At 51.4% G+C, this 26690-nt stretch overlaps 1 protein-coding gene across 3 annotated transcripts in view; it reads right to left on the reverse strand.

The window, feature by feature from the left end:
• Nucleotides 1–1266: 1266 nt before the first annotated feature.
• Nucleotides 1267–26690, reverse strand: part of ATOH8 (atonal bHLH transcription factor 8) — a 42024-nt gene continuing 16600 nt past the window's right edge. For 2 of the 3 annotated variants that reach the window (XM_006045866.4, XR_003102298.3), the window contains one exon: nt 1267–2304. In XM_006045866.4, the coding sequence (XP_006045928.2) occupies nt 2299–2304 (6 nt within the window). In that variant the 3' untranslated portion in view covers nt 1267–2298. Of the gene's footprint in view, nt 2305–5451; nt 5563–26690 lie in introns of all 3 variants that reach the window. The other variant, XM_025261182.3, reaches the window with a different exon arrangement.

Genomic DNA, 26690 nt, shown 5'->3' on the forward strand with positions numbered 1-26690 from the left:
ATTGGGAAAGAAGCTAGAAAAGAAAAACATGGAACTTCTTGTCACTCATATGTGTGTATACATTCATACAGTCATCTGATGGTATCACAATTATTTGCTTGTATATTTGCACACACACACACACGTCCACATTTTTAGCACAGCCTGTATTCCACATCCGTGATTTTAAATCACTTTTTTTGTCAGTGATCTAACCCCCCTTAATCCAGTAACTCTCAACCATACCTGCACATTGGAATCACTTGGGGAGCTTTTAAAAGTCCCAAGTGCCCAGACCAATATAGCAGAATTTCTGAAGATGGAACTTTGGCATTAACACTTTATGTCAATATTTAATAACCTCCTTAGGTAATTCTAACCTCTTTTGAGGGCTGAAGACTTCTCTGTATAGAAAGTTCTTCTTCCATTCCTCTGCTCAGAAAACGATTCATCCTTCAAGACCTCTGCCCCTCCTACAGCCCTCCACCCTGACATTCCTTTCAGAGTTCTTTTCTTATTACCCCTCCCCCATCCCCATGAGGGCTTCCCTGGTGACTCAGTTTGTAAAGAATCCAATCCACCTGCAATGCAGGAGACCACCTGCAGCACAGGAGACCAGGGTTTGATCCCTAGGTTGGGAAGTTCCCCGGGAGAAGGAAATGGCAACCCATTCTAGTATTCTTGCCTGGGGAGAGGAGCAAGAGAGAGAGGAGCAATTCCATGGAGAGAGGAGCCTGGTGAGCTAGAGCCCACGGGGACACAAGAATTGGAAACGTCTGAGCAACTAAACCACAACCCAACCACCCCTGCTGGGCTATTCTGTCCCATTCAAGGCCCACTGCAGCGCACAGATGGGACAAAGCCACGCCAAGACCTTGGGCCGGAACTGGCTTATAGGGCTGGAAAGGTGTTAACAGCACAGGCTTTGGAGTGAGGCCACCGTGTGAGACCTGGCTTTGTCACTGACCTGCCCTTCTCCTTCTGTATTCAGGTTCCTCGTCTGTACAACAGGATAAAAAATTCAGTCCCCACCTTATAAACTCACAGTATGGAGTAAATGCAGTACAAGCAGAGAAAGCTCCTCACGTGTTCCTGACCTGGCCTCCTGGTCACTAGTCTAGGCCAAGGCCATGGCGAAGGCCCCACCCCACCCCGTCACACATACACACCCACACACACATTCATTCACACACTGTTCATTTCTGAAGGACTCTCAACCTCTTTCCTCCCCCTGACTGACTGGCCAAAGTCCTGGTCACCCACAGAGTCCATCAACACAAGCAAGTGTTTTCTTTACACATTGGGGCTTTTACTTCAATTTGAAGCAGATGGTTGAGCACAGATGTGAACAGCTTTGGCCATGTGAGCACAAGGAAAGAACAGGCCTTGGCTTTGAACATGCCTTCCTCCCCACATTACTGGCCCATTCCCCTGGTCCCTTCCTCTCCTCTGCCCCCCTGCACAACCGTCACAGACCATTGGCCTCCAGGCAGGGCACCCTCTTGTGTGTCCTGTCAGGAGGGCGGGCCCCTGGCAAGGAGTGGCTGGCCAGGCCAGCTGGGGGCAGGTCACCTCGAGGCAAGTCCCGGGGGTGGGGTATGGGTGCTGCTCCCCCTACATACTCAATTCTCATGATGCTGAGGGCCCAAGAAGGAGCCTGGGCCCAGGGAACATGGAAAATCAAGGTCAGAGGCCTGGGCAGCCAGTGGGAGGGAGAGAGGGGCTGGGATCTCAGATCCCACTCCCCACAGGCACCCCCAGCCTCCCTCTCACAGCCCCTAGAAGATGTATCTTGGGTCCAGCCAGCTCAGGGCCAAGTGGAGAAAGACAGTTCCGGATCATGTCTGAAGTTACCAAACATCCATCTCTTCCATGAGTTCCTAGTGGAAATGTTGACTTGTCTTTGGCCTGAGATGGGACCCGGGCAACACGAGGAGCAAAGGTCACAGAGCCACAGTGTGGCTTTTCACCATGGGGTCCTCTCACCCCCAGTTTGTTCAGTGTCCCTGTTGAATCTTTGGCAATGAATTTCTGCAGCCAGGACGGTGGGCCTCAGGCCCGGGCAAGGCGAAGACTTTGCTCTCCCCACCCCACCGGGCAGAGAGCAAAGTGCAAAGTCACCGTAGAGTGGCTGGGGGTGGGGGTCTGGGTGAGGGTGAGTAGGAGGCAGGCTAACTCTTGTCCTGAGAGGAGGTGGTCTGAGCATCCGGTGGCATCTTAGAGAGGAAGACGAGGCTGGACTTGGCAAGCTCACCTTCTCCTCAAGCTTGACTTGGAAAGAGGGCCCACAGCAGCATCCTCAGGCGAGCCCATGGCTGGTCACTCCTGAAAGAATCAGCCAATGGGAGGAAAGGGATAAATTAGGAGGATAGGATTAACATATACGCACCATATATAAAACAGATAATCAACAAGGACCTACTGTATAGCACAGGGAATTCTACTCAGTACTCTGTAATAACCTATATGGAAAACGAATCTGAAAAAGAATAGGTATATGTATATGTATAATTAATCACTTTGCTGCACACCTGAAACTAACACAGGAGGCAGTCTCTTGCACTGCAGACAGATTCTTCACCAGCTGAGCCACCAGGGAAGCCCCCAAATCAAACACACTCCAATACAAAAAAAAAAGCTAAGAAACAAACAAAAAATAAAATAGCTAAGCTAAAAGGATATATTGTATGGTGCAGGAAATATAGCCAATATTTTATAATAACTTTAAATGGAATATAATCTATAAAATTTTTGATTCACTATATTATACAACTGAAAATAATATAGTATTTTAAATCAACTATACTTCAACAAACAAAAAGAAACAACCAACGGGGATGTCCTGGTGGTCCAGTGGCTGAGACTCCTTGCTCCCAATGCAAGGGGCCCAGGTTCCATCCCTGATCAGGGAACTGGATACCACATGCCACAACTAAAGGTCCCACGTGCTGCAACCGAGACCTGGCACAGCCAAATAAACAAATTTTTAAAAAAAGAAAAGAAACAACCAATGGTCAGAAGCACCCCCCACACACACACTGGTCCTAACTCCAGAAGGCCAGCCCGCACCAGGTGCCGGCACCCGTGGCACCTGCTCTTACCCTCACGGCTGCCCTAGGAAGGATCCATATGGCTCAGGCAGGGACTGCATCTTGAAGCGTTCAGTAAGGGATGGAGCCACCATTTGGACCCAGGACTGGCTGCCACCAGAGCCCACAGTATCCCCTTACTTCCCACCCCACCCCCACTGCATTTTAGAACCAATGCTGATTGAGTTGGGCTTCCCAGGTGGCGCTAGTGGTAAAGAACCCGCCTGCCAATGCAGGAGACACAGGAGACATAGGTTTGATCCCTGGGTCGGGAAGATCCCCTGGAGGAGGGCATGGCAACCCACTCCAGTATTCTTGCCTAGAGAATGCCATGGACAGAGGAGCTTGGTGGGCTACAGTCCATGGGGTCACAGAGTGTGTAAGGCAAGATTGAATCGACTCAGCACACATGCTGATTTAGTTGGTTTGGGAGATGGGAGGGGGTGTAGCAGGTAGAAGCAGCTCAGGGACCCCTGGTCCTGATACCCAGGTGTGACCTACAATCCCTAGGTCACACCTCCAATCCCTAGGTCACACCTCCAAGGAATGTTAGAGTCAGCCCTGCCCCTGCCCACAGGAACGGCATCCTCACTTCCTTCTCCCCACATCCTTCAGACAAGATACTACACCAGCAGCCAAGAGGCCGACTCTAGGTGCAGCCCATCCCCCCGCTAGCTAGGCCTCAGTGTTCTTATCTATAAAATGATAGTGTCTTCATCTAGTGGAAATAAGTGAATTCTGACCTTGAAATTCTAATGTAGAAAACAGATAAGCATGGTTCTGGTCTATTTGAATCAGGAGAGGAAGCGGGACACAGAGAGAAAGGGACCCAGAGTCTACAGTATTGCTTCCAACGTGGAGCCTGGTGAAGACTCTGAGAACTCGGGTGCTTTGGGGCAAATTGGAAAACCCTTAGCTTAGACCATCTTTCAGTCCCTTGCAGTCCTGACCTTCAGAAACTTCTGTCTGGCCACTGAACTTGCTGTTGCTCATGAGAAAACTGACCAAAGGGTAGGATTTGCTATAGGAAGGGATAGGAGATGGGGAGAGGTCATAGGGGCTGCCAGGGCTTTAGCTTTGGAGGGAGATCAGAGCTGGTGGGGAGGCTCTTCGGGGGCTCCAAGTCCACCTAAGAACACTCAGGAGAACAACCATCCCTTAACTGGGCACGCAAACCCCTAGCAAAGCAGTGCCAAATACCTCTCTCTTGCTTCTTGCAACAACCCTGAACAAACAGCTAAGCACTTATTTTTGGAACAGAACAGCTGTCAGGCACCTCCGACGTGCCAGGGAACCTTCTCACATCCCCCATCTCAGAGGTAAGTGCTACCTACGAGTTGGCAGCACCAGCACTTGAACCCTGATCAGTGCTGTTTATCCTAACACACGAAGGCAACTCCTGATGAAAGGGAGGCTTGGGGAGCCGGGCTGGAGCCAAACCACGAGGCTGGAGGGGCTGCTAACCACAGGCCCCGGTGAGCCTCAGGCCTGGGCGGCCAATGGGCAGGCGGCCAAGGTAGAGGCTGGGGCAAGGCTGGAAGTGGGGTCCAAGGAGGGCGAGGGAGCCCTGCCAGGAGGAGGGAGTGTCCTCCGGCTAATAGAGGCTAAGACAGGGGTAAAAGGAAAAGTGAGAGGAGGGAGCATCTTGATGTGGTGAGTTCGGGCTCACATTCTCCGAGCCCATGGTGCGTGCTGGCCCCAGCAGGAATCTGCTTTTTGTTACTGAGTCTGAAGAGGAGGATTAAGAAGCGGAAAGGAAACCCGTGGGGATGGCACTGGGTCTGTGGTCCACGTGGTGATTTACAGCCGCGTCATCCCGGCGCTGGCTGCCTGGGCGGGCCGGCCGAGGACTGGCCCTGAGTTCCTCTCTCGCTCAGTCCGCCTGCGGTCAGAGAAGGCGCGCGAGGCTGGGGCAGCTGGAGCCGGCCCACTGGCTGCTCTGTTAAGGCGCGGCCGCCCAGCCGGGCTCTGCCCCAAGCCATTGGTAGGGCTCTCAGACTCCACGGAAGCCATGGCTACCACCAGCCCAAGGCCTGACCTTCAGTTCTCAACCCCACCCTTTCCCTCGCATCTATACTGGACCTGCCTTCCACCACCCACCTTGGACCAGGAATCCCACACATAACATCATCCATCCAAGGAAGCCTTATGTCAACTGGGGTGTGGCAGGAGGAACAACGGGAAGTCTTAGGTGCCAGGACCTTTTCTGCAATTAACCAGCTGTGTGACCTTGGGAAGCTGACGCTCCCTGTCTATGATTTAATTCCTTCACCTGTATGGCAAGTACAAGTCCATGCACGTGGATAAGCACTCCCCAAAGGGTTGTTCTGCAGAGAATGAGCCAGGTGAGGCATATCCCATGAGTCTTGGAAACATCACAGACCTTGGCCCCATCTTGGAAGTCACTGTATGGGCTTCCCTGGTGTCTCAGCTGATGAAGAGTCTGCCTGCAATGCAGGAGACCCAGGTTCGATCTCTGGGTCAGGAAGATCCCCTGGAGAAAGTCACAGTATATATGGACATATTAAAAGCTCTGAAAAATCCTGCAGTCAAGAAATGTGTATGGTTTTATTTACCCAGAATTTTCTTTTGATTGTGTGATTGTGACTGCATTGCGAGGAGAAGAAACTCGTTCCAATCTTTCTTTCCATTATTCAAGGCTACCCAAGGGGCTTCCCTGTGGTTCAGTGGTAAAGAATCTGCCCACCAATGCAGGAGACATGAGTTTGATGCTTGGGTTGGGAAGATCCCCTGGAGGAGGAAATGGCAACCCACTCCAGTATTCTTGCCTGGGAAATCCCATGGAAGAATCCCATGGAGAAGTCTGATGGGCTAAAGTCCATTGGGTCCCAAAGAGTCTGACATGACTTAGCAGCTAAACAACAATGAAAGGGCATTTCGGGGAGGCTGGAGGAAAGTCTCGGGAAAGCTTGCAAACCTCAAGGGGCTATCTATGCCCCTTCCCTCCAGGTGCCCTGCCAACCATATCACTCGGCCACATCCAGGCCCTGCTTCTTTACTGCCTGTCTCACCATCGACCCAGTCTCTCAACATCCCCACCTCAAATGCCCAGTGAAGGCAGGCAATTGGCCCAGCCTCAGTCAGATTTCTTACCATGGACCCATCAGCTGTGACTGAAAGATAGAAGACAAATCTACCTATGTATCCCTTCAGAAGAGGCAAGGTGTGTGTATAGGTGTGTGTACACATGTACACATGCAAGCATAACTGCAAATACAGAGGAGAGGGTTGGGCTTACTCTCCACTGTGACAACCACACCACAGACTCCTTCTTACGTAACCCCTGGCCACATCCTGCTCCAGGTGAGAAATACAGCTTGCATCCCATCCAGCTCTGGACTTTTTGTGAGTGGTTGTTTCCACTGCAACCAAGGCTCTGGGTGTGGCTGGGTAAGGGTTTCGTGGTCCTGAGGAGCCCCCTACATGGTCCCTCAACGAGGAGGATGCCCTTTAAATACAGGTTCTGCCTCTCACTAACATTGTTGTTCAGTTGCTCAGTCATGTGTGACTCTTTGCAACTCCGGTCTGCAGCACGCCAGGCCTCCCTGTCCTTCACTGTCTCCTGGGGTTTGTTCAAACTCATGTCCATTGAGTCGATGATGCCATCCAACTATCTCATCCTCTGTCGCTCCTTCTCTTGCCCTCAATCTGGCCCAGCATCGAGGTCTTTTCCAATGAGTTGGCTCTTCACATCAGGTGGCCAAAGTATTGGAGCTTCAGCATCAGTCCTTTCAATGAATATTCAGGGTTTATGTCCTTTAGGAGTGACTGGTTTGACCTCCTGGCTGTCCAAGGGACTCTCAAGAGTCTTCTCCAACACTACAGTTCAAAAGCATCAAAAAGTCTTGCTGTCGTAAACTTTAAAAATGACTAGACAAGATCCCTCCCAGGTCCCTTGCAGCAGGTCTGATGTGTGCAGTCCGATTGAGGTGATTTGGTCAGTGTGACAAAGTGGCTGTGTTTATCACATTCAGGAATCATCTTTTTTTTTTTGGCCACACCTCACAGCTTGTAGGATCTTAGTTCCCCAAGCAAGGATAGAACCCGCAACCTCAGAGGTGAAAGTGCAGAGTCCTAACCACTGGACTGCCAGGGAAGTTGCAGAAATCATCTTTTGATTGTTCACTCATTTGTGGTCGGAACATCAGCTCCACAGGGCCAGGGATGTGGTCTGTTTTGTTGGCTGTTGTAGCCTCAGGGCCTAAAACAGTCTGGACACACAGTAGTATCTCAATAAACATTTGCTATTTGTTGACCACGTAAATAAATATTTCCACTCACTGCCTTTTTATTTAATGTAGCGATTATGTGCCACAGATAGGTTTCCTATTTCAAATGTGTCACTGGACATTTTGGCTAACTGTGCCTGCAACTGTTGTGAATTCAGGAACTGTATTGCATCTTTCTGCTTTTGTTCACTTCCAATTTTTAAATTTCTAATTGTACTCCTCTGCTTACTAAGTTCGTCTTTGGCTTTAAGTGGATTGGTTTCCTCAGAGTAATTTTATCACTGTAGGGCATTTTAAAAAATTATTATTTCTGCCTGTAAGTTGTTTTACCTTTCAAGTTCATTTTCAGTCACTTTACTTACTTAACCATGTTTCACTGTTTTTAAATTATACATTTTTTCTATAGATAAGCAATTTGGATACAGCCTTTTATAAGCAGAAAAAGGCATCAAATGGTAATGAAATCCTGAATTTTTTTTTTTTATGGTTTGTCCTTAAAGGAGCAGTCAGATTGCAAGTGTTATTTTAACACTAAAATATGAAAGACAGGGACTTCCCTGACAGTCCATGCGTCTAACGCAGAGGGAGTGGGTTCAATCCCTGGTTGGGGGACTAAGATCCCACAGGCTGCATGGTGCAGACAAAACATGAAAAAAAAAAAAAAAGAAGAATGAGGCTTCCCTGGTGACTCAGTGGTAAAGAATCCATCTCCCAATGTCCCAATGTAGGAGACATGGGTTCTATCCCTGTTCTGGGAAGGTCGCACATGCTGTGGAGCAAACTAAGCCCATAAAGCACAACTATCAAGCCTGTGCTCTAGAGCCGTGCTCTGCAAGAGCAGAAGGCACTGCAGTGAGAAGTCTGGGCATGGCAACTAGAGAGTAGCCCCCACTCGCCACAACTAGAAAAAGCCCAAACACAGCCACAAAGACCCAGGGCAAGCAAAAACTTTTCAAATTTATTAATTAATTTTTTAAAAATACTAAAAAAAATAAAGACAAACGGGGGGCATCAGAGATGTATTTTGCAAGACCCACACTATCAGGCATTATTTTACTTTCATCTTTTTTTTGGGGGGGTGGGGGGTGCCAGGGAAAGCTGAGCTACACAGCTTGTGGGATCTTAGTTCTCTGACCAGGGATTGAACCCAGCCCTTGGCAGTGAAAGTGCCAAGTCCTAACCACTGGACTGCCAGGAAATTCCCTATCTTTCACTTTTATGTAAACCAATATGTAGGCTAAAAGGGGATTTTGTGTTTGGTTCTAAATGCTGAATGCTAGGTTTCATCTTGGCCTTAAAGTCAGTGGGGCTCTGGGGCCCTGGGGCCCTGGGCAGGCTGGTTGATGTCTCAAAGTCTCAGTTTACCCATCTTTAAAATGAGCACAGTAATAGTACCCACCTTTAGGTCAGTTGCAAAGAATCAATGGGACAAGGGAGCCACATGTGCCCAACAGGGTCTGGCCCACAGTTGAAGCACCAGTTCCCATTCCTGCAAAGAGCTGAGTCCTTGGGGTGACTCACTGGTGTTTGAAAACATAAAATAGTATCATAGGCTGAAAAGTCTCAAAACAAGTAACCAGAAATAGTCACAAGGAACCAACTGCCATCTTGGCCAGAAACGTCCAGAACAGGAAGCAATAAATCTGTGCGTGCATGCTCAGACGCTTCAGTCAAGTCCAACTCTGCAACCCTATGGACTATAGCCTGCCAGGCTCCTCTGTCCATGGGATTCTCCAGGCAAGAATTCTGGAGTGGGTTGCCATTCCGTTCTCCACGGTATCTTCCTGACTCAGGGATCAAACCCATGTCTCTTATGTCTCCTGCATTGGTAGGCAGGTTCTTTACTTACTAGCACCACCCGGGAATCCCAAGATAGTGTGTGCGCTAACTTGCTTCAATAAGCACAATTTTTAAATTACCGAGATCACATTCATAATGAATAAACAAGTGAAATGTGGTATATTCATACAAAAGAATATTACTCAGCCATAAAAAGGCAGGAAGTACTGACACGTGACAGAACATGGGTAAACCTTGAAAACAGTACGCTAGGTGAAAGTATCCAGACACAGATGTTCAAGTATTATATGATTCCATGCACACGAAATGTCCATAACAGGGAAATCTATAGATCTGTGGTTGCCCAGAACTGGGAAGGAGACAGGGACTGCCAAAGCATATGGGGTCTCTTCTGGAGCTGATAAGAATGGTCTAAATTGGGGGTTTCCATGGTGGTCCAGTGGTTAAGACTCCACACTGCCAACGCAGGGGGCCCTGGGAGTTCTACTCCTGGTCAGGGAACTAGATCCCACATGCCACAACTAAAGATGCTGAAAGTGAAAGTGAAGTCGCTCAGTTGTGTCCAACTCTTTGCAACCCTGTGAACTGTAACCCACCAGGCTCCTCTGTCCATGGGAAAAGATGCTGAGGCCGCACTAAAAAGAAAAAAGATCCCACATGCTACAAAGCACATGGCAATAAATATCCAGCGGGCTGCAACGAAGAGCCAGTGCAACCAAATATTAAAAGAAAAAAGGGGGAAAGAAAGAAAATGCTCTAAATCGGTTGTGTTGATGGCCATATTTTAGTGAAAATCCTAGAATCTATTGGATTGTAAGCTTTAAATGGGTAAAGTATAATCTCAATAAAACCATTAAAACTTCCGCACATGCGTAGATAGTACAGGTTAATTGTAGAAAACTTAAAAAACACAGACAACTAAACAGAAGAAAACCATTGAAGTCACCTCCCCCTCCCCACCCAGAGAAACCATGCTGGCTATAGGTGATTGCTCTTTCACACACTTTTCCTTTTCTTTTCTTTTTCTAGTTTTTTTTTCTTTCTTACTATTTCCATTTAAATTTTATTTCTTTCTTTTGTCTACCCTGGATCTTCATTGCTGCATGGGCTACTCTCTGGTTGTGCTGCATGGGCTTCTCTCTGGTTGTGCTGCATGGGCTTCCCTTTACGGTCGCTTCTCTTATTGTGGGGCACGAGCTTTAGCGTTGTGACACCCAGGCTTAGCCACCCTGAGGCAGGTGGAATCTTCCCAGACCAGGGATAGAACCTACATCCCCTGCATCGCAAGGTGGATTCTGAACCACGGGACAACCAGGGAAGTCTTAAGGTGGCTCAGTGGTAAAGAATCCGCCTGCCAAGCAGGAGACACAAGTTTGATTCATGGATCGGGAAATCTCCTGGAGGAGGAAATGGCAACCCACTCCAGTATTCCCGCCTGGGAAATCCTATGGACAGAGGCGCCTGGCAGGCTACAGTCCATGGGGTCGCAAAGAGCTGGTCACGACTTAGTGACTAAACCACCACCACCACAGTTGATTTACAATGTTGTATTAATTTCAGGTATACAGCAAAGTGATTCATGCATATATATATATATATTCTTTTCAGATTCTTTTCCATTGTAGATTATTACAAGATATTGAATATAGTTGTCTGTGCTATATGTCCTTACTATTTATTGCATACAGCAGTGTGTATATGTTAATTCCAAACTCCCAATTTATCCCTTTCCATTGTTTTCCCTGTTAGTAGCCATAAGCTTGCTTTCTATGACTGTGAGTCTGTTTCTGTTTTGTAAATAACTTTGCTTGTATCACTTTTGGATTCCACCTATAAGTGATATTATATGATATTTGTCTTTCCCTAACTTACTTCACTCAGTATGATACTCTCTAGATCCATATATCCACACACTTTTCCTGTGCTTAGGCAGGCCTGTATCAGATTTCTTGGGAGTGAAACCAGCTTGCACAAGCTGTACCGCAAGCGGGTGTTTGTGTTTTCTCGAACATTCCAGCCCATTCATCTTTGCATTTGGCAGACCTGCTTCCACATCTCCAAGGGGCCTGGCTCTGCTGAGGTTATTCTGGGCACATGCAAAGGCCTGGGCTTCTGGCCTCCAAATTTCCCAGGGAACTGGAAGCAGGTATGGCTCAGCCCACCCCTAGCGCCTCCTGCCTCGCCTGGCCTGGGCGCCATGGGTGACAGGCAGGAAATTTATGAGCAGTTGGAGCTGGCTGCTGTTTGCTGAGGGCGGGAACATGGTGTGAATCAAGGATCACACTGTGTCCTGGCTAGGAGGACTCTCAAGGTCTTAGAGCTGCAAAGTGATGGCCAGAGCCCCTTGTGAGCCGGAGGACTCCACCTAGGGACTGTGAACTGGGGGAGGAAATCCACTTACTCAACAAAGATTTATTGAGTTCCTTCTGAGTGTCAGCTCTGTGACAGGCACTGGAGTTAGAGGCCCTGCCCTGGGGCAGCTTATAATCTAAGCCCAGGGCAAAGCTGAAACCACCTGTGGTTTAGCCGCTAGGTCATGTTCGACTCTTGGAGACCCCGTGAACTGTAGCCTGCCAGGCTTCTCTGTCTGTGGGATTTTCCAAGCAAGAATACTGGAGTGGGTTGCCATGTCCTTCTCCAGGGGAATCTTCCCCACCCAGGGATCAAACCTAGGTCTCTGGCATTACAGGTGGATTCTTTACCAACTGAGCTATCAAGGAAGCCCACTGAAAGCACTGTTGCTGGTAAATGCTGACTAGGCACCTTTCCCCTGTCCCACCAAGCTGCTCACCAGAGGAGTGAATTCAATTGTCTGGGGCCCTGGGCTGTAGGATGCTGTGACTGCCTGTGATACAAGGAGGCCAGGTCAGGAGCATGGCTCGGTCCAGCAGTCCAAACTCCTTGCTGCTGGGACTTTTCCTGGTGGTCCAGTGGCTAAGACACAGTGCTCCCATGCAGAGGCCCTGGGTTCAATCCCTGGTCAGGGAATTGGATTCCATATGTCGCAACTGAAAGGTCACATGTCACAACAAAAGGTCCTGCATGCTGCGATGAAGACAAAAGATCCTGGTGCCTCAACTAAGACCCAGCACAGCCAAATAAATAGATACATATTTAAATAAATAAATAAGCCTCTTCGGATTGAGGCTAATGGATGTGTTCAGACCTCAGGGTCAGTCAAGCACATACGGAAGAACTTTCCTAGTGGTAAGAAACAACAAGGGTTACTGTGCTAAGTACAGGGATCCCTCCTGGGCTAAGATGCTAGAGGTGTAACTGGGACGCAGGTACCAGGACCAGCTCTGAGACATCCCCATGCAGTCCCCTGTGTCCCCTGTTCTGGTTACAGCCTAGCTTCCAGTTATTCCTGCCCACAGAAACAGAGACTCCAGGAGGGTGGGGTTCTGCTGGTCGCTGTGTCCCCAGTTCAGACAATGAGGGCTCCAGATCCACCTCACTGCAGGCTGGGGACATGTGTTTCCCTTTGAAGCCTCCAAGAGCTTCATGCCGACTTCTTCTCTCTCCTCTGTGCTCAAGCTATGGTTGGCGCAACTGCCATCGCCTGCCCACTCACCCCACACAGTGCCACCATGAGCTCCTGAAACAGGGGGCCAGGTCATCCTCGGCTCCCTGTCCCCTCAGAGCTGGGGACAGAAGTCAGCGAATCCATTGACAGAGGCCTCGTCTGGAGCCCACCACACTCCTTTGCTGTTGTACGGCCCTTGGGAGGTGGCTGTTGTTCCCATTTTGCAGATAGGAAAATGGAGGCCCTAGGTCACACACTAGGATGCAGCAGAGCAAAGCAGAGCCTGGCACTCCCAGAGTCAGGGCAGTGCTAGGAGGGAGCCCATGGTCCTGCAGGGAACCGGCAGGGAGACCAGGCCCCACCATGCCAATCCCTTCTTGGGCTGCAGACTACTCTCTCTGGTGGCCAGGCTCTGCCTCTGTCTCCATACTCAGCCTGTGTGTCTCTGTGCCAACTCTCTCTTGACCGCCCCTCTGTCTCTCTCTCCAAGTCCCTCAGCCTGTCTGTCTTTCTTGGCCCCCATCCCACCCCACCCCACAGTACAGGGCGAGGGTCAAGCTGGCCTGGGTGAGGCCTGAGCCCCAGCTGCTGCAGCCTCCCATCTGCTTCCCATCCTGGGAGAGTGTCCAGCCAACTCCACTTGGCTGCACACTGCTCTTCCAGACCCCAGAAGCACAAGGAGCCCCTGACCTTGCCCCACAGACAGGCTGGAGGGGAGCAGACAGCTGGGCAAACAGGTGGCCCGCCAGGTGAGGAAGGTCCTGCTCCCTGGAAGCTTCCCATGGGCCCTGACTCATGACTCCCACACGATCCGCCACCAACACTACACTCACACACACACACATCCCCAACCACAGTGTCAGGGATCCCCAGGGCTTAATATCGCTCCCCACCACCCTTCTGCACATCTCCGGTCTCCCCTCCCCAATCCTTATAGCAAATTGACAGCAGGAGTGATAGGGCACCAGCCAGACAAGCCAATCCATGCCAAAGTGCCAGCCTGCAAGCCTTTGCAAAGCCCACAGCATGTCTTCAGGAGACCCTCGGTAAGAGTCTAGCTGTTTCAGGATGCGTGGAGGCAATAATGGGGTGGCTGGGAGAAGCCGTGAGGCCCTGGACAACCCAAATAACCAAATGATTTCTGTAAAAACAGTGTCCAAACCCCTCCTCTGGCCCTTCCCATTGTCCCTAAGCCCCTTATATCTAGACTCTGAAGCTACCATGGGATCCAGGGAGGGTTGGGGTATCTCTGATCAGGGCCCTTTACTCACCACCACCTTGACTATCAGTGACACCACAGAGGTTTCAGGAAGAAAAATGAATGTTTCACCCACACATGTACACACACACACTTAAATGCACACAGAGACACTCCCGAACGCACACCACCCCATTGAGAGGCAAGGCAGCACGGTGGTTAAATGTTCCGACTATGGCATCAGACGGACCCTGTGTGAAGCCTTACTTCCCCATTCTACCAGCTGTGTGAATCTGAGCAGTTACTTAACCTCTCTGTGCCTCTGTTTCTCCACCTGTAAAAGGGTAATAATAGTAGTCTACAGTCTGAGGTTGAAGAGAGGATTAAAGAACACAATGGCTGGACTTCCTTGGTGATTCAGCAGTTAAGAATCTGCCTCCCAATGCCTGGGACACAGGTTCAATCCCTGGTCCAGGAAGATCCCACGTGCCTTAGGGCAACTAAGCCCATGCGGCACAATTACTGAAGCCCGTGTGCCTAGAGCCTGTGCTCCAAAACAAGAGAAGCCACTGCAGTGAGAAGCCCGTGGACCACGGCAAAGAGTAGCCCCGCTTGCTGCAGCTAGAGAAAGCCGGTGTGCAGCAATGAAGACTCACCCAGCACAGCCAAAAATTAATTACTTTTAAAAAAGAACACAATGGCTGGGAAGCCAAGCCCTTAGCGCTAGGCAGCCACGTGTCGGTGCACACATGTGTGTATGCATGTGTCTCCCCCATTTGCATGTCAGTTGACCACGACAGGAACTGTGTCTCCCCATCAGGTGACCAGGGCTCCACTGGGGGCACCAAGGAGATGCCCATGGGATATTGTGGAGGACCGCTGGAAACAGCTCACTTGTTTGGACTTCCACGCTTCTATTCATTTGGGGAAAACTTATTGAGTGTTCAGACCATGCCAGGCTCCAATCAGAGCACGTGAGTGTCCCGCAGTGAGCAAAACAGACAAGGACCACCCCCTTCACCCGCCCAAGAGAAGCAGCCCGCGAGCTGAAGTGAGTTTCCCTACAGAAAGGAAGCGCGTGTTTTCTGTGCCCGAACGGCTTGGACAGGTCCCAGTTCTTGATAATTGATGCACTTCCCTGCATTCTCCGTCAGATGCTACTGGATGTACTTTGGCTTCCTCTTGACAACTCAAGGTCAAGCCCGGGGAACATCAGCCTACAGAAGACCCTCCAGGTCCCGGAGGCTTCTGGGCTCTCTACCCTGACACCGAATGGCTCCATGCCTCCTGGCTCTTCTGAGCCTCTGGTGTTGCTCTTTTTGTTCTTCTGTTTCTTCCCACGCCATCAGGCCACTGGCTGTGGTTCTGGGGGCTCTCCCTGCACCTGCTCCAGGAGCTGCCCTCCCAGCCATTTCTGCCCAGCTGCTCTGACCTGGGACGCCAGGGAGTCATGCTCATAAGAGCTGTGCGAAGACTCAGCACAGTGGGCTAAGAAGCAGGGCTCCCCTGTGAACTTTCCTGTCTGGCCTCTGTGTCACTTACCCCGAGTTCCAAAGGGTGGGGCCTTTGTCAGTTTTGTTCCCCAAAGTGACCCAGTACCTAGGACAATTCCTAGCACATAGTAGGAATTCATTTGTTCTTGAAGGAGAAGGCGGGATGATTTGAAAGAATAGCATTGAAACATGTAAGTACTATATGCAAAACAGATGACCAGTGTGAGTTCGATGTATGAAGCAGGGCACCCAAAGCCAGTGCTCTGGGATAGCCTAGAGGGATGGGGTGGGGAGGGAGGTGGGAGGGGTGTTCAGGATGGGGGGGACACATGCATATCTGTAGTCAATTCAAGTTGATGTATGGCAAAAACCATCACAATATTGTAAAGTAATTATCTTCCAATTAAAATAAATAAATACATTTTTAAAAACTATTTCTTTTTAAATGAATGTAAAGGGTCCTTCAAGCTTGCTTCATCTTTTTGTCCCCATATAGTGATACAGTAAATGACGAACCACAAATGGATACATGTATGTGTATAGCTGAGTCCCTTCTCTGTTCACCAGAACCTATCACAATGCTGTTAATGGGCTATACCCCAATACAAAATAAAAAGGTTAAAGTTTGAAGAAAAATAAAAGAACTACTGAATGCAGTGGGTTGGCCAAAAAGTTTGCTCAGGTTTTTCTCCACGATCTTACAGGAAAACTGCTGAACTTTTTGGTCAACCCAATGTGTGCAGAGGAGGAGGGTTCTGCCCCTGGGTGCACAGGGCTAAACCTTTGCAAATAAGTGCACTGGCTGCCACCCACACCCTCTGTGTGTGTGGTGTGATGCTGGTGGGGAAGGATGTCAGGAACGCCTCGCTGTCCTGAGGGCGCAGGCAGAGTAGTTCTCAGTAACACCTTGTCAGGGCTCTCCGGGCTGTGGGTAGGGTCACTGGGCTGCCCCTGTGCGCCCAGCTACCTGGCTCTACCCTGCCTGCTACAATGGAAACCCCTCTAAGGTCTCCTGATCCCTCGGGAAAAGGGGCAGATTTGAAACCTATAAGTTCCGGGCATCTCCCTAGTGCCGGGAACTCAGCCCACCACGTGTGAGGCCCTCCATCTGATTCTGGCAGACAGTCACTACTTATGCCCAGCAAACCTGTGCATGTATGCACACACAGCAGAGGGACAGACCTGGTGCCCACTGCCTAGCAACCCAGGGTAAGTCACCGGATGGGGAGGGGACATGTGGGCTCCCTCTGCCCACCTCTGTAATGGACAGCAGTGACCTCTAGGAACACCAGTGACTAACAAGCTCATCCAGCTGAGAGGCCCTCTCATGGCCATCATTACCTTGAACCCTCCTCACCCGTGGACGTCTCTAGCCATGTCTTACAAAGAAAGCGAAGCTTGGAGAGCCCGAGGTGACAGAGCTCCCAAGTGGCTGGGCTGAGACTCAGACCCCAGCCCCCCAGCATGGGGCCCTGCACTGCCAGACCTCTCACCTTGGGAGAACAGGGGCCACTGATGGTCTAGACTCAGGAGTGCCTGTTTCACAGAAGTGGATGAGCCTTCCTAAGTCTTGCCCATCCACCCAGCTGGATAGCCCTTGGTGACTTCACCCGCCTAAGTCCCAGCCTCCTCATCTAGCTGCGTTAGAAATGTGGGTTTCAGGAGGTCACAGCAGGACTAAAGAGGAAAAGGAGTATGAGAGGCTCTGCACACTGAAAAGCACTTGCAGACTGATGAGGCCACCAGTGGCCTGGGCCAGCCACCTCGGCTCTCTGGGCCTCAGTGCTGTGCAGTGGAAATGGGACTGCTTCCATGCTCAGTCGCTTCAGTCATGCCCAGCTCTTTGTGACCCCATGCAGTGTAGCCAGCCAGGCTCCTCTGTCCACAGTATTCTCCAGACAAGAATACTGGAATGGTTGCCATTTCCTTCTCCAGGGGATCTTCCCGGCCCAGGGATTGAACCTGCATCTCCTGCATGGGCAGGCAGGTTCTTTACCACTAGCACCACCTGGGTTACCGGCCCTCAATTTGGGGAGCTGCAGTGAGGAATGGCAAATTCACAGAGATGAGGTTCTGGTACTGTGGTTAAGGTTATGACACTGTTTAGCCTCACTGGGAAGAAAATCACTCTGTCAGAACTCCGGGACCAACTTTTGAGAGATTAGCCACGTGGCTGTTGACCTGGCTGCCCTCCCAACTGAGAGGACCTGATGTCCTCCTCTGTTTCAGGGACAGCACTCCCTCTTTCAGCCTGGGTAAGGGATGTCTGGGAAGGATTGCCTGAACTGATGAGGAGGCAAAAGCTCTTACTGGCAAGGCCCTGCCCTGCCTTGGATGTAGTGTGTGGATGAAGTACTCAGTGCTGTGGCAGCCATTGTGTAGCCATGAGGTACAGACCAAAAATGAAGCCTGAAGTCTTAGCATCACCGGAGCCTTGGAGCCAGGGAATAGTTACATCCCTTCACCTTTCCTAACTGTGAGAAACAGGAGCCCTGTTAGTTTAAACTTCTGCTTGAGGAGTTTCTGTGATCTAAAATGCAAAGCTTTTCTTACTGATTCAAGCCAACAAGAGCCAGAATTCTCCAAACAGGAGCCTGGGAGGAGCCCAGGGGCACTTCCGTGTCTGTGTCTTAAAACACCTAGTTCATCCTTCCTAGAGTCTTAGCCTTCAGCCCAGGAACATTCAGCCCCAGATGTGTGGATTTTCATGGAAAGAATGCTGTGCATTGTTTAGTGGCTTCCTATGGGGCTTCCCTGGTGGCTCAGATGTTAAAGAACCTGCCTTCAATATGGTAGATCTGGGTTTGATTCCCAGATTGGGAAGATCCCCTGGAGAAGGGAATGGCAACCCACCCCATATTCTTGCATGGAGAATTCCATGGATAGAGGAGCTTAGCAGGCTACAGTCCATGGGGTTGCAAAAAATCAGACATGACTGAGTGACGAACACGCACACACATATGTGCCAGGAGCTGGGACACAAAGATGAAAGGGCTCACAGTCTAGCTAGAGAGGTACATTAAACATACACTGTGTAATGTAATGTAGTACAGAGTTGTTTTTTTTTAATTGGGGTAAAATCGCTTTACAATATTGTGTCAGTTTCTGCTGTACAATGAAGTGAGCCAGCTATATGTATACATATATCCTCTCCCTCTTGAACTTCCCTTCCACACCACCCCTATCCCACCCCTCTAGGTCATCGTGGAGTACCGAGCTGAGCTCCCTGTTATATAGCAGCTTCCCACTAGCTATCTACTTTACACATGGTAGTGTATATATGTCAATCCACAGTATAGGGCTTTAATATCACATAATTTATCAAGTAACAAATTATGTAAAAATACAATATAATGACAAAAAACGAGCTCTAAAATATTACATAATAGAGGATCACATAATATAATATGTTCTATCACAGCTTAATAGTGTATCACAGGATGCTTGCCTGAATTAGACTCTACTCACCCCTGTGTAAGGGCATGGAAGTGGCTGTGTTGCTTTGGGACCCTGAGGAGGCTGTGGTGGGGATCAGAGAGGGCTTCCAGGAGGAGCTGAGCCTTCCAGCATGAGCAGGAGGTGTCCAGACAGACAGCAGAGAAGGGCATTCCAGGCAGAAGGGACAGTATGAGCACAGAGACCAAAAATAGCCCCTCTGGGTGAGGAGTTCCATGTGGCTAGAGTGTAAATTGGGATACCCAGAGTGACCGGCTGGAGCCAGGTCACTTGGGGGGAGGGGCAGGTGCCTGTGGGAAGCCCCTGAAAGGTCCCAAGCAGGACAGAGAGGCTGTCACACCTGGCTCTCAGCAGAGCTGCAGGGAGGGGCTCAGGTGGGGATGAATCGAGCCAGGGAGGAGCCAGGCAGTGGGGCCCCGGGTGGCCGTGACGTCTGGGCAGAGAACAAACACCTTGAAGGCATGAGAGGCTCCCTATTTCACCCTCTAGAAACATTTACACCAGGAGGTCAAGGAAGGCAGCGATCTATACTTTCCCCTAGAACAGGTCTGCCTCCGGTCTGTGGGGGCAGGAAGAAAAAGGATGGCCAGCTTGAGGACAGGTGGGGAATTAGGGCCTGCTGGTGCTCCCTGTGCCCGGCTGTCCATTGTACCAGGGGCAGGGGCTCAAGGCTGGGCAGTGGGCAGGACAGGCCTGGCCACTCCAGTGGGAGGGCAGTCTTGCCCCCCTGCCCCCTGCCTCTCCCTGGTCCTCTTGAAGCCCCTGGGCTAGAAAGCAGGCTCTGGTCACTGGACAGACCCCACATCATCACCAGAGGCCTGGGGCCAATGGCCACCCGTCCTTCCCTAGGCCCTCCTCAACTTCAGCCCCACAAAGACGAGGAGACGCAGGAGGAAAGGCCGAGTTCACAAAAGAATTTCACATCCTTTGTGCCACTGATCCCTGGAAAGATAGGGAGGCAGGCTGGCATCTCCCAGATAAGACAATGGAGCTAAGCCACCAGTTGCATAGCCCCCAGGGCAAAGCTGAGACCAGCCTCAGTGTCCAGACCACACACCTCAGGCCTCAGCAGAGATGGGGGAAATCAGCCCACACCCAGCCCTTCGGATGAGGAGATCAACTGCCCTGACATTGTGAAAAATCTCAATATTTTGTCCTGTGGAGCTGCCATCTCTCCAAGTGAAAATGGGCAGAGAGGAGAAAGGTGTGAAGTACCGACCTGAGTAAAGTGCAGATGAGAGAAAAGTGAAAGTGTGGTTACTCGGTCGGGTCCGACTCTTTGCGACCCCATAGACTGTAGCCTGCCAGGCTCTGCTGTCCATGGGATTCTCCACCAAGAATACTGGAGTGAGGAACCATTCCCTTCTCCAGATCTTCCCAACCCAGGGATTGAACCTGTGTCTCCTGCATTGGCAGGCGGGTTCTTTTACTGTCTTAGCCAAAGTGCAGATGAAATGCCCTCCAGAGCCAGAGCCTCAGCTGTTGTAGGAAGAGCCGACAACCCATAGCAGTATGGAAGACAGGTTTTTTCCACTGCTGGGGTGAGGGGTGGCTGAGTTTCTGGGTCTCACGGAATAGTGTGGGGGGCAGGCAAGGAATAAAGGTTGGTAGGACTTGAGAGAGGAAAGAGGAAGCCCCCAGTTGCCTGCCCCTGACCTGTGACACCCCCATGCCATCACCAGCATCTGACACCTGGGGATGGGTCTCTGTCCCCACCTCCACCTGGAACCCTGGGCCTGACTCTCAGCTCCTCCTCAAGGGTCCAGAGGGGTCTGAGGGAAGCAGACAGGCCTTGCCCTCTCCTCTCCTCCCCAGTGCGGGCCTCCCAGCGGCCAGTATTCCCCCAGCATCCCAAGGGCCCCCGATGACCCTCCCAGGAGGCGCCCAAATTCCAGGCAGACATCTCCCAGAAGTTTCTGGCAGCAGCAGCAGTTCTTAAAAAAGGCTTCATGTCATATTGCAATCAGCCAAGGAGCCCGGCACTGGGTGTTTCGTTAATGCCACGCTTCTCCCTAAGCGTCTCCTTCTGATGAGCTGGTGGGGATCTCTGCACCCTCTCTGCCCTCCACCCTTCCTCCAGTTTACGATTTTCTCCTGCACCATGCCCTCCTGGGCACCTTCTTCCTGCCCTGTCTCCTCCAGCCAAGGTTTTACAAAAACAGTCAATTCTAACCATCCCCAATTTTAACAGCTTAGAGAACAGGAAAAAAAAAAAAAAAAACAACAACAGTCGGGCATCGTCCAGGAGACTTAATGAGGTGGCCTTCAGGCACCTCGGAGGAGCAAGAAAAGTCACAACTGGTGCAAGAAGAGGAAGAAACAACATTAAAAGCAAACAAGGGGAAACGAAATAAAAAGCAGAGATAAAGAGTCGGGAGAAAACAGCGGCGCCTGAGAAACAGGGATTCCAGCCGCCAACTTTTACGGCGTCCAGCCCTGTTATTCATAAGCGAGTTTCCTCTCTCACAAAGGACCTTTTGCACGGTTTTCCCTGCTGCCTCCAAACCAGCTGCTCGCGCTGTTGTATCGTGAGTGATGATGAGGCTCTGAAAGGGTTTTTTGGGAACAGATGGCCAGGGGAGAGCTGGGGAATGTGCCAGCAGAGGGCTGGGCGGGCTGCCAAGCCCTGCGGTGACTGAGTGCTTGGGCTTCCAGCTCGCGTGCTTTCCCTGCCCTCTGCCCTCCGTGGCGCCAGCAGGCCTTCCCAGCGAGCGCTCGGAACATCTGGAGTCTGGGGCTGCCAGGAGGGGGGGCCGCGGCGGCCGGGCGGGGGACCCTGTGTTCCAGCGGAGCTCCCAGGGCTTTGCCACCAGGCCTGCCTCGCGGAACAGCTAATCAAAACCACAGCGCCCGAATGGGAACCAGGCGCGCTCCCAGCTGCAGCCAGAGGCCTCCGGGCGACTTAACCCGGTGTCAGGCCTCGCTGGCTGCGGCGGCGCTGGGGGGCGCGGGGAGGGTGGGGGTGGATCGGGGCTGCTGACACCCCCACCCCCAGACCAGCCCACCCCCACTTCACCCCCAGCGGCGGAGGGCTATTGGCTCCCTGCGGCTAAATGGAGTTTACACGTGCTGCAGTCGAAGCCGGGCTGCTTACATAAGAGCTGTTGCTCCCCTCACCCACACCACAAGGTCCTGTATCCCCATTTGCTGGGGGTCTCCCGGGGCATGGGCCACCCTGCTGGGCAGTACGTGGACTTTAGGGCCCTGCTGTCCGCAGGAGCTGAATGAAGCCCTAGGAAATTGGAACCAAAGAAACAAAGCGGCTCCACCGCTTCTAGCGCAAGACCTTGGGCAAGTTACTGTACTTCTCAGGCCCTCAGTTTCCCCTCCGTGCAACGGGGGAAGTGGTGCCAAAGTACAAGGTTAGCAAAAGGGGGAGAGATAAAGTATGGGAGGTGCTTGGCACCCAATGGGAACTCCCCACGCAGTCAGTGTGGTCTTTGGTATTGGTGGTGGTGGTGTTCAGTCACTCAGTCATGTCCGACTCTTTTGTGACCCCCATATTCTGTAGCCCACCAGGCTCCTCTGTCCATGGGAATTCCCAGACACGAATACTGGAGTGGGTTGCCATTTCCTTCTCCAAGGGATCTTCCCGGCTCAGGGATCGAACCTACATCTCCTGCTTGGCAGGCGGATACTTTTACCGCTGAGCCACCAGGGTGAGTCTGTTTAATAACATTGCTGCTGCTAAGTCGCTTCAGTCGTGTCTGACTCTGTGCGACCCCATAGACGGCAGCCCACCAGGCTCCTCTGTCCATGGGATTCTCCAGGCAAGAACACTGGAGTGGGTTGCCATTTCCTCCTCCAATGCATGAAAGTGAAAGGTCAAAGTGAAGTCGCTCAGTCGTGTCCAACTCTTAGCGACCCCATGGACTGCAGCCTACCAGGCTCCTCCGTCCATGGGATTTTCCAGGCAAGAGTACTGGAGTGGGGTGCCATTGCCTTCTCCGTTATTGCTTGTTCTTTGGTATGAACCCATGAACTTTGAAAGCCCATGAGTTTCTGGGCTGGTGAGATGCTCACCCCCTTTAAGGACGCAGGGCCAGAGCTCTGCCCTGAGCGCTGGACAAACAGGAATCCCCCATTTAAAACGATTTGCCCTCATCTACCTTGGGCTGGTCATTCATCCATCTTGGTACTGCCTGTTCCTGAGATGATCCTTCCTCGGGTTCCATATGAAGCTGTTACCTTGGAGCTGTAAATTCATGAGATTTCCTTCCTGGCACTGAGAAAAGGCCAGCCCTTTCTCCTATGGGATGTTGTTGAAGCCTTCCAGCAAAGCGGCAAGGAAGGTATGGAAGCTCTCTCTTTACACATGCGAGAACGGGGGCTCAGAGAAGTTAGGTAACACATCCAAGGTCACACAGGCAGAAAGTACCAGCGCCAGGACTCGAACCCAGGTCTGCAGAGCCAAAGCCTACTCTTCGCCTACTTTGTGGTCTTGCCAAGGATCTCCCTGTTGTATGGTGCCTTAAAGTTAATGACAGCAACACAGAAACTTAAAAGAACTGTAGGGTTCTCTCAACTGAACCCCCACCTATAGCATCCTGGACGGGGGACCACCAAGTCTTTCAAGGGGTTTCCAGGGTGTACCCTGGATCAAAGCGGTGCTCCAGGGGCTTCTCTGAGAGATAGTGGCTTAAGCATCAGAGGGGACTTTCCACGGTCTCTGTGATTTTCTGAGTGGGAGACTTTGCTTCTTTCTCACCGTCAGAGACCCTGAGTTTTCATTCACACACAGTGTAGTGGGGAGGAGGGTGGGGGTCTGTGAGTGAGGGGAGAGGAGGGGGAGGAAGTGAAGGGAGTATGAAAGGAGAGGGAAAAGCAGCGCCCCAGCCTCTCCCCCACCTCGGGACCACCCGGGGAACATCAGACAGCCACGTCCTGCGTTCCAGGGCAGCCAGCTCCCAGCCTAACCTGGGAGGCTCCCTGGCCAAATGAGCCCTCTAGCCCAGTGCTTGCCAGCCCTGTAGACTCACGGTGTCAAATGTGAGAGGGGAAACAGCAGCTGAGAGAATGCTCCACGTTAGAACAAACAGCTGGCGACAAACGTCTGTGTAATTGGAATGCCAGAAAAAATAAATTGCATCCATTTTTATGACGAGAAGGGAATTTGATGGTGGTTTCCCACCCACCCCCCTTCTTTCCCAGCAGAGAGGGGCTCCATGGACTTTCAAAGCACATGGTATTTAACTCAGTAACATGGCCCAGAGGATGTAGAAATAGAACCTCCTCTCACCACCCCATTTCCATGCAGGGGGCAGGACAGGGAAGGGGCAGGGGGCCCCCCAGGCACCTCTTACTGGCCAGTTCCTTAGGCCTCTGAGACTCGGATTCATTGTTCCTGGGACAACACCAGGCTTCCCAGATGGCACTAATGGTAAAGAACCCGACTGCCAATGCAGGAGACATAAGAGATATGGGTTCGATCCCTGGGCTGGGAAGATGCCCTGGAGGAGGGCATGGCAACCCATTCCAATATTCTTGCCTGGAGAATCCCATAGACAGAGGAGCCTGGTGGGCTACAGTCCACAGGGTTGCAAAGAGTCGGACATGACTGAAGCAACAGCATTCACACACAGGGGACAACACCAGTCTCTACCTTGAAGGGATGGGGGGGGAGGAGTCAACGGGGTGATCCGTCGGAAGTACTAAACACCCAGCACTACGTCTAATGTGTGAACCAGGCTCTAAGAATGTCAGGTATTGTCAGTATTTTTGTGGTGCACTGGGGTCCCAACAGTCTCTGTGAGTGATTTTCAAATCTGTGTGAAATGCCTGTGATGGGCAGAGGGGAAGGGAGCAAAACACATTTAGTCATTTAGATAGTCAAGGGCTGAAGTGACCTCAGCTCGGCAAGTCTGACCAGAAAGGGCCATAGCAATCACTTCCGGGGTCAACTCACCTTGGAGAAGTAGAAGCCAAAGCCCCAGTGAGGGTGACCGTATATGCGATGGGGGGACAGAGCTCGGACAACACTGCTCAGTGGGCACTCTGGGGACACAGGAGGCACAGGAATTGTGGAGTTGCTGTCTCCCACACTTCAGGGCTCAGGAACAGTCCACAGAAACAGCAGGTCCCTCCAGGTCTGAGGCCTGGGCACAGACACCAGACAGAGAACACTCTCGGCTCCCACTGACCCTCTAACCCCCAAACCAATGTGCCATCTCAGCTTACCCCCAGCACCAAAACACAGAAGTCTGTGCCTGAGATGTCCTTCCAAAGAGGAGTGCGACTACCCTCCAACCTGCCATCACCACCAAAAGAACACCCTGCCCAGAAAGCAGCAGGAGAAGGGGGACGACACGGATCTGATGGAGTCACACCAGCCTTGGCGCCTCCTCTGGCTGAAGACCACCCACAGGTGAGAAGCAGCCTCTAGACTTGCAGAGCCCACCTTTCCAGTCCGGCTGGCACTGATGGCTGCAGTCTCAGCCTGGGGTCACCAATCATTGCCCAGGCGACGGGTTACAGCCCCAAGCTCAGCACACCATGACTGACTTTTCTCTCTGTGTGTGTCCATGGGGATTCTCCAGGCAAGAATACTGGAATGGGTTGCCATTTCCTTCTCTGGGTGATTCTCCCAATTCAGGGATCAAACCTGAGTCTCCTGCATTAGTAGGCGGATTCTTTACCACTGAGTCACCGGGGAACAGCCCCGAGGCCTGTGAGCAACTTGGTGGGGGATAAGAACTTACTGGCCATTTATCACCAGGGCTTAAACTCTACCATCAACGTTAATAGCTGCTGCTGCTGCTATTGCTTTTGTTGTTGCTATTATTATTGTTGTTATTGTTGCTATTATTTTATTCAATAGCTTCAAATCACTGGAAGGCAGTGCCCTAGATCGTGGGAAACTGGTCCTCTCCTATTCTGAGGTCCAGCAATGCCGATCCAGCCCAGGTGTGGAACAGCTCTGCTGCTCTTCCTTCCCCTCCTCCTCAGGCGCTCCCAGGAGTTGCTGCTTTTAAAACAGGAGCTGCGGAAACATGGCCCAGAGCCAGGTGCTTAAGGCGCGTTATCTCTGGCTGCGGCCAGAGTCAGAGCTGAGCTCTGCGGAGCCCTTCCACTCCTCCCACCTGTCTCTCAGCTGGGCAGCCTCCCATGGGCCTCTCTGCACGACTGGGGCTTCCAGATGGACCCTGGATCCTCAGAGTCACATCCTGTGAGTCCCAGAGATGGAGGACTCACCAGTCAAGGGATATAGGTGCCCACCCCCAGCAAGGCAAGGCTGGGATGGGCAAAAGGATGAGCTTGGGGCCCAGGGGGTAAGTCAAGTTCACTTTAAATCCCATTCTTAACACAGGCCTGGAGGCAGCTTATCAGTGGACACAGAGCACAATCTCTCAAGGAGGCGTCCTAGAAAAGGGTCACCCAGCCCCTGGGGCACATGAACTGTGAGGGAGCCACCCTTGAGTGGGACAGCTCAGGGTGCCATTGATAGGATTGTTGGTGATCATTTATGGAGGACTTCCTTTCAGTTGGTCACTTACATCAGAATGTTTTTTAGTTTCTTCCTTTCTTTATCCTTCATTAGAATGTAAGCCTGACTCACTTGCATCCCCAAACCCTCAGGTTGCCCTGAGTGGCTGCAGGAGATGGGTAACAGGGGTTTCATCTGAAACCCCCACCCTCTGATGCTCCGCTGCATCCACATGCTCTGTCCACAGAGATTGTGTGTGTGTGTGTGTGTGTGTGCGCGCGCGCGTGCCTGCTAAGTCACTTCAGTCGTGTCTGACCCTATGGACTGTAACTCCTCTGTCCATGGGGATTCTCCAGGCAAGAATACTGGAGTGAGTCACCATGCCCTCCTCCAGGGGATCTTCCCAACCCAGGGATAGAACCAGCGTCTCCTGCATTTTCTGCATTCCAAGCAGATTCTTTACTGCTGGGCCATGG

This window comes from Bubalus bubalis, chromosome 12, assembly GCF_019923935.1.
Source record: "Bubalus bubalis isolate 160015118507 breed Murrah chromosome 12, NDDB_SH_1, whole genome shotgun sequence".
Lineage (NCBI taxonomy): Eukaryota > Metazoa > Chordata > Mammalia > Artiodactyla > Bovidae > Bubalus > Bubalus bubalis.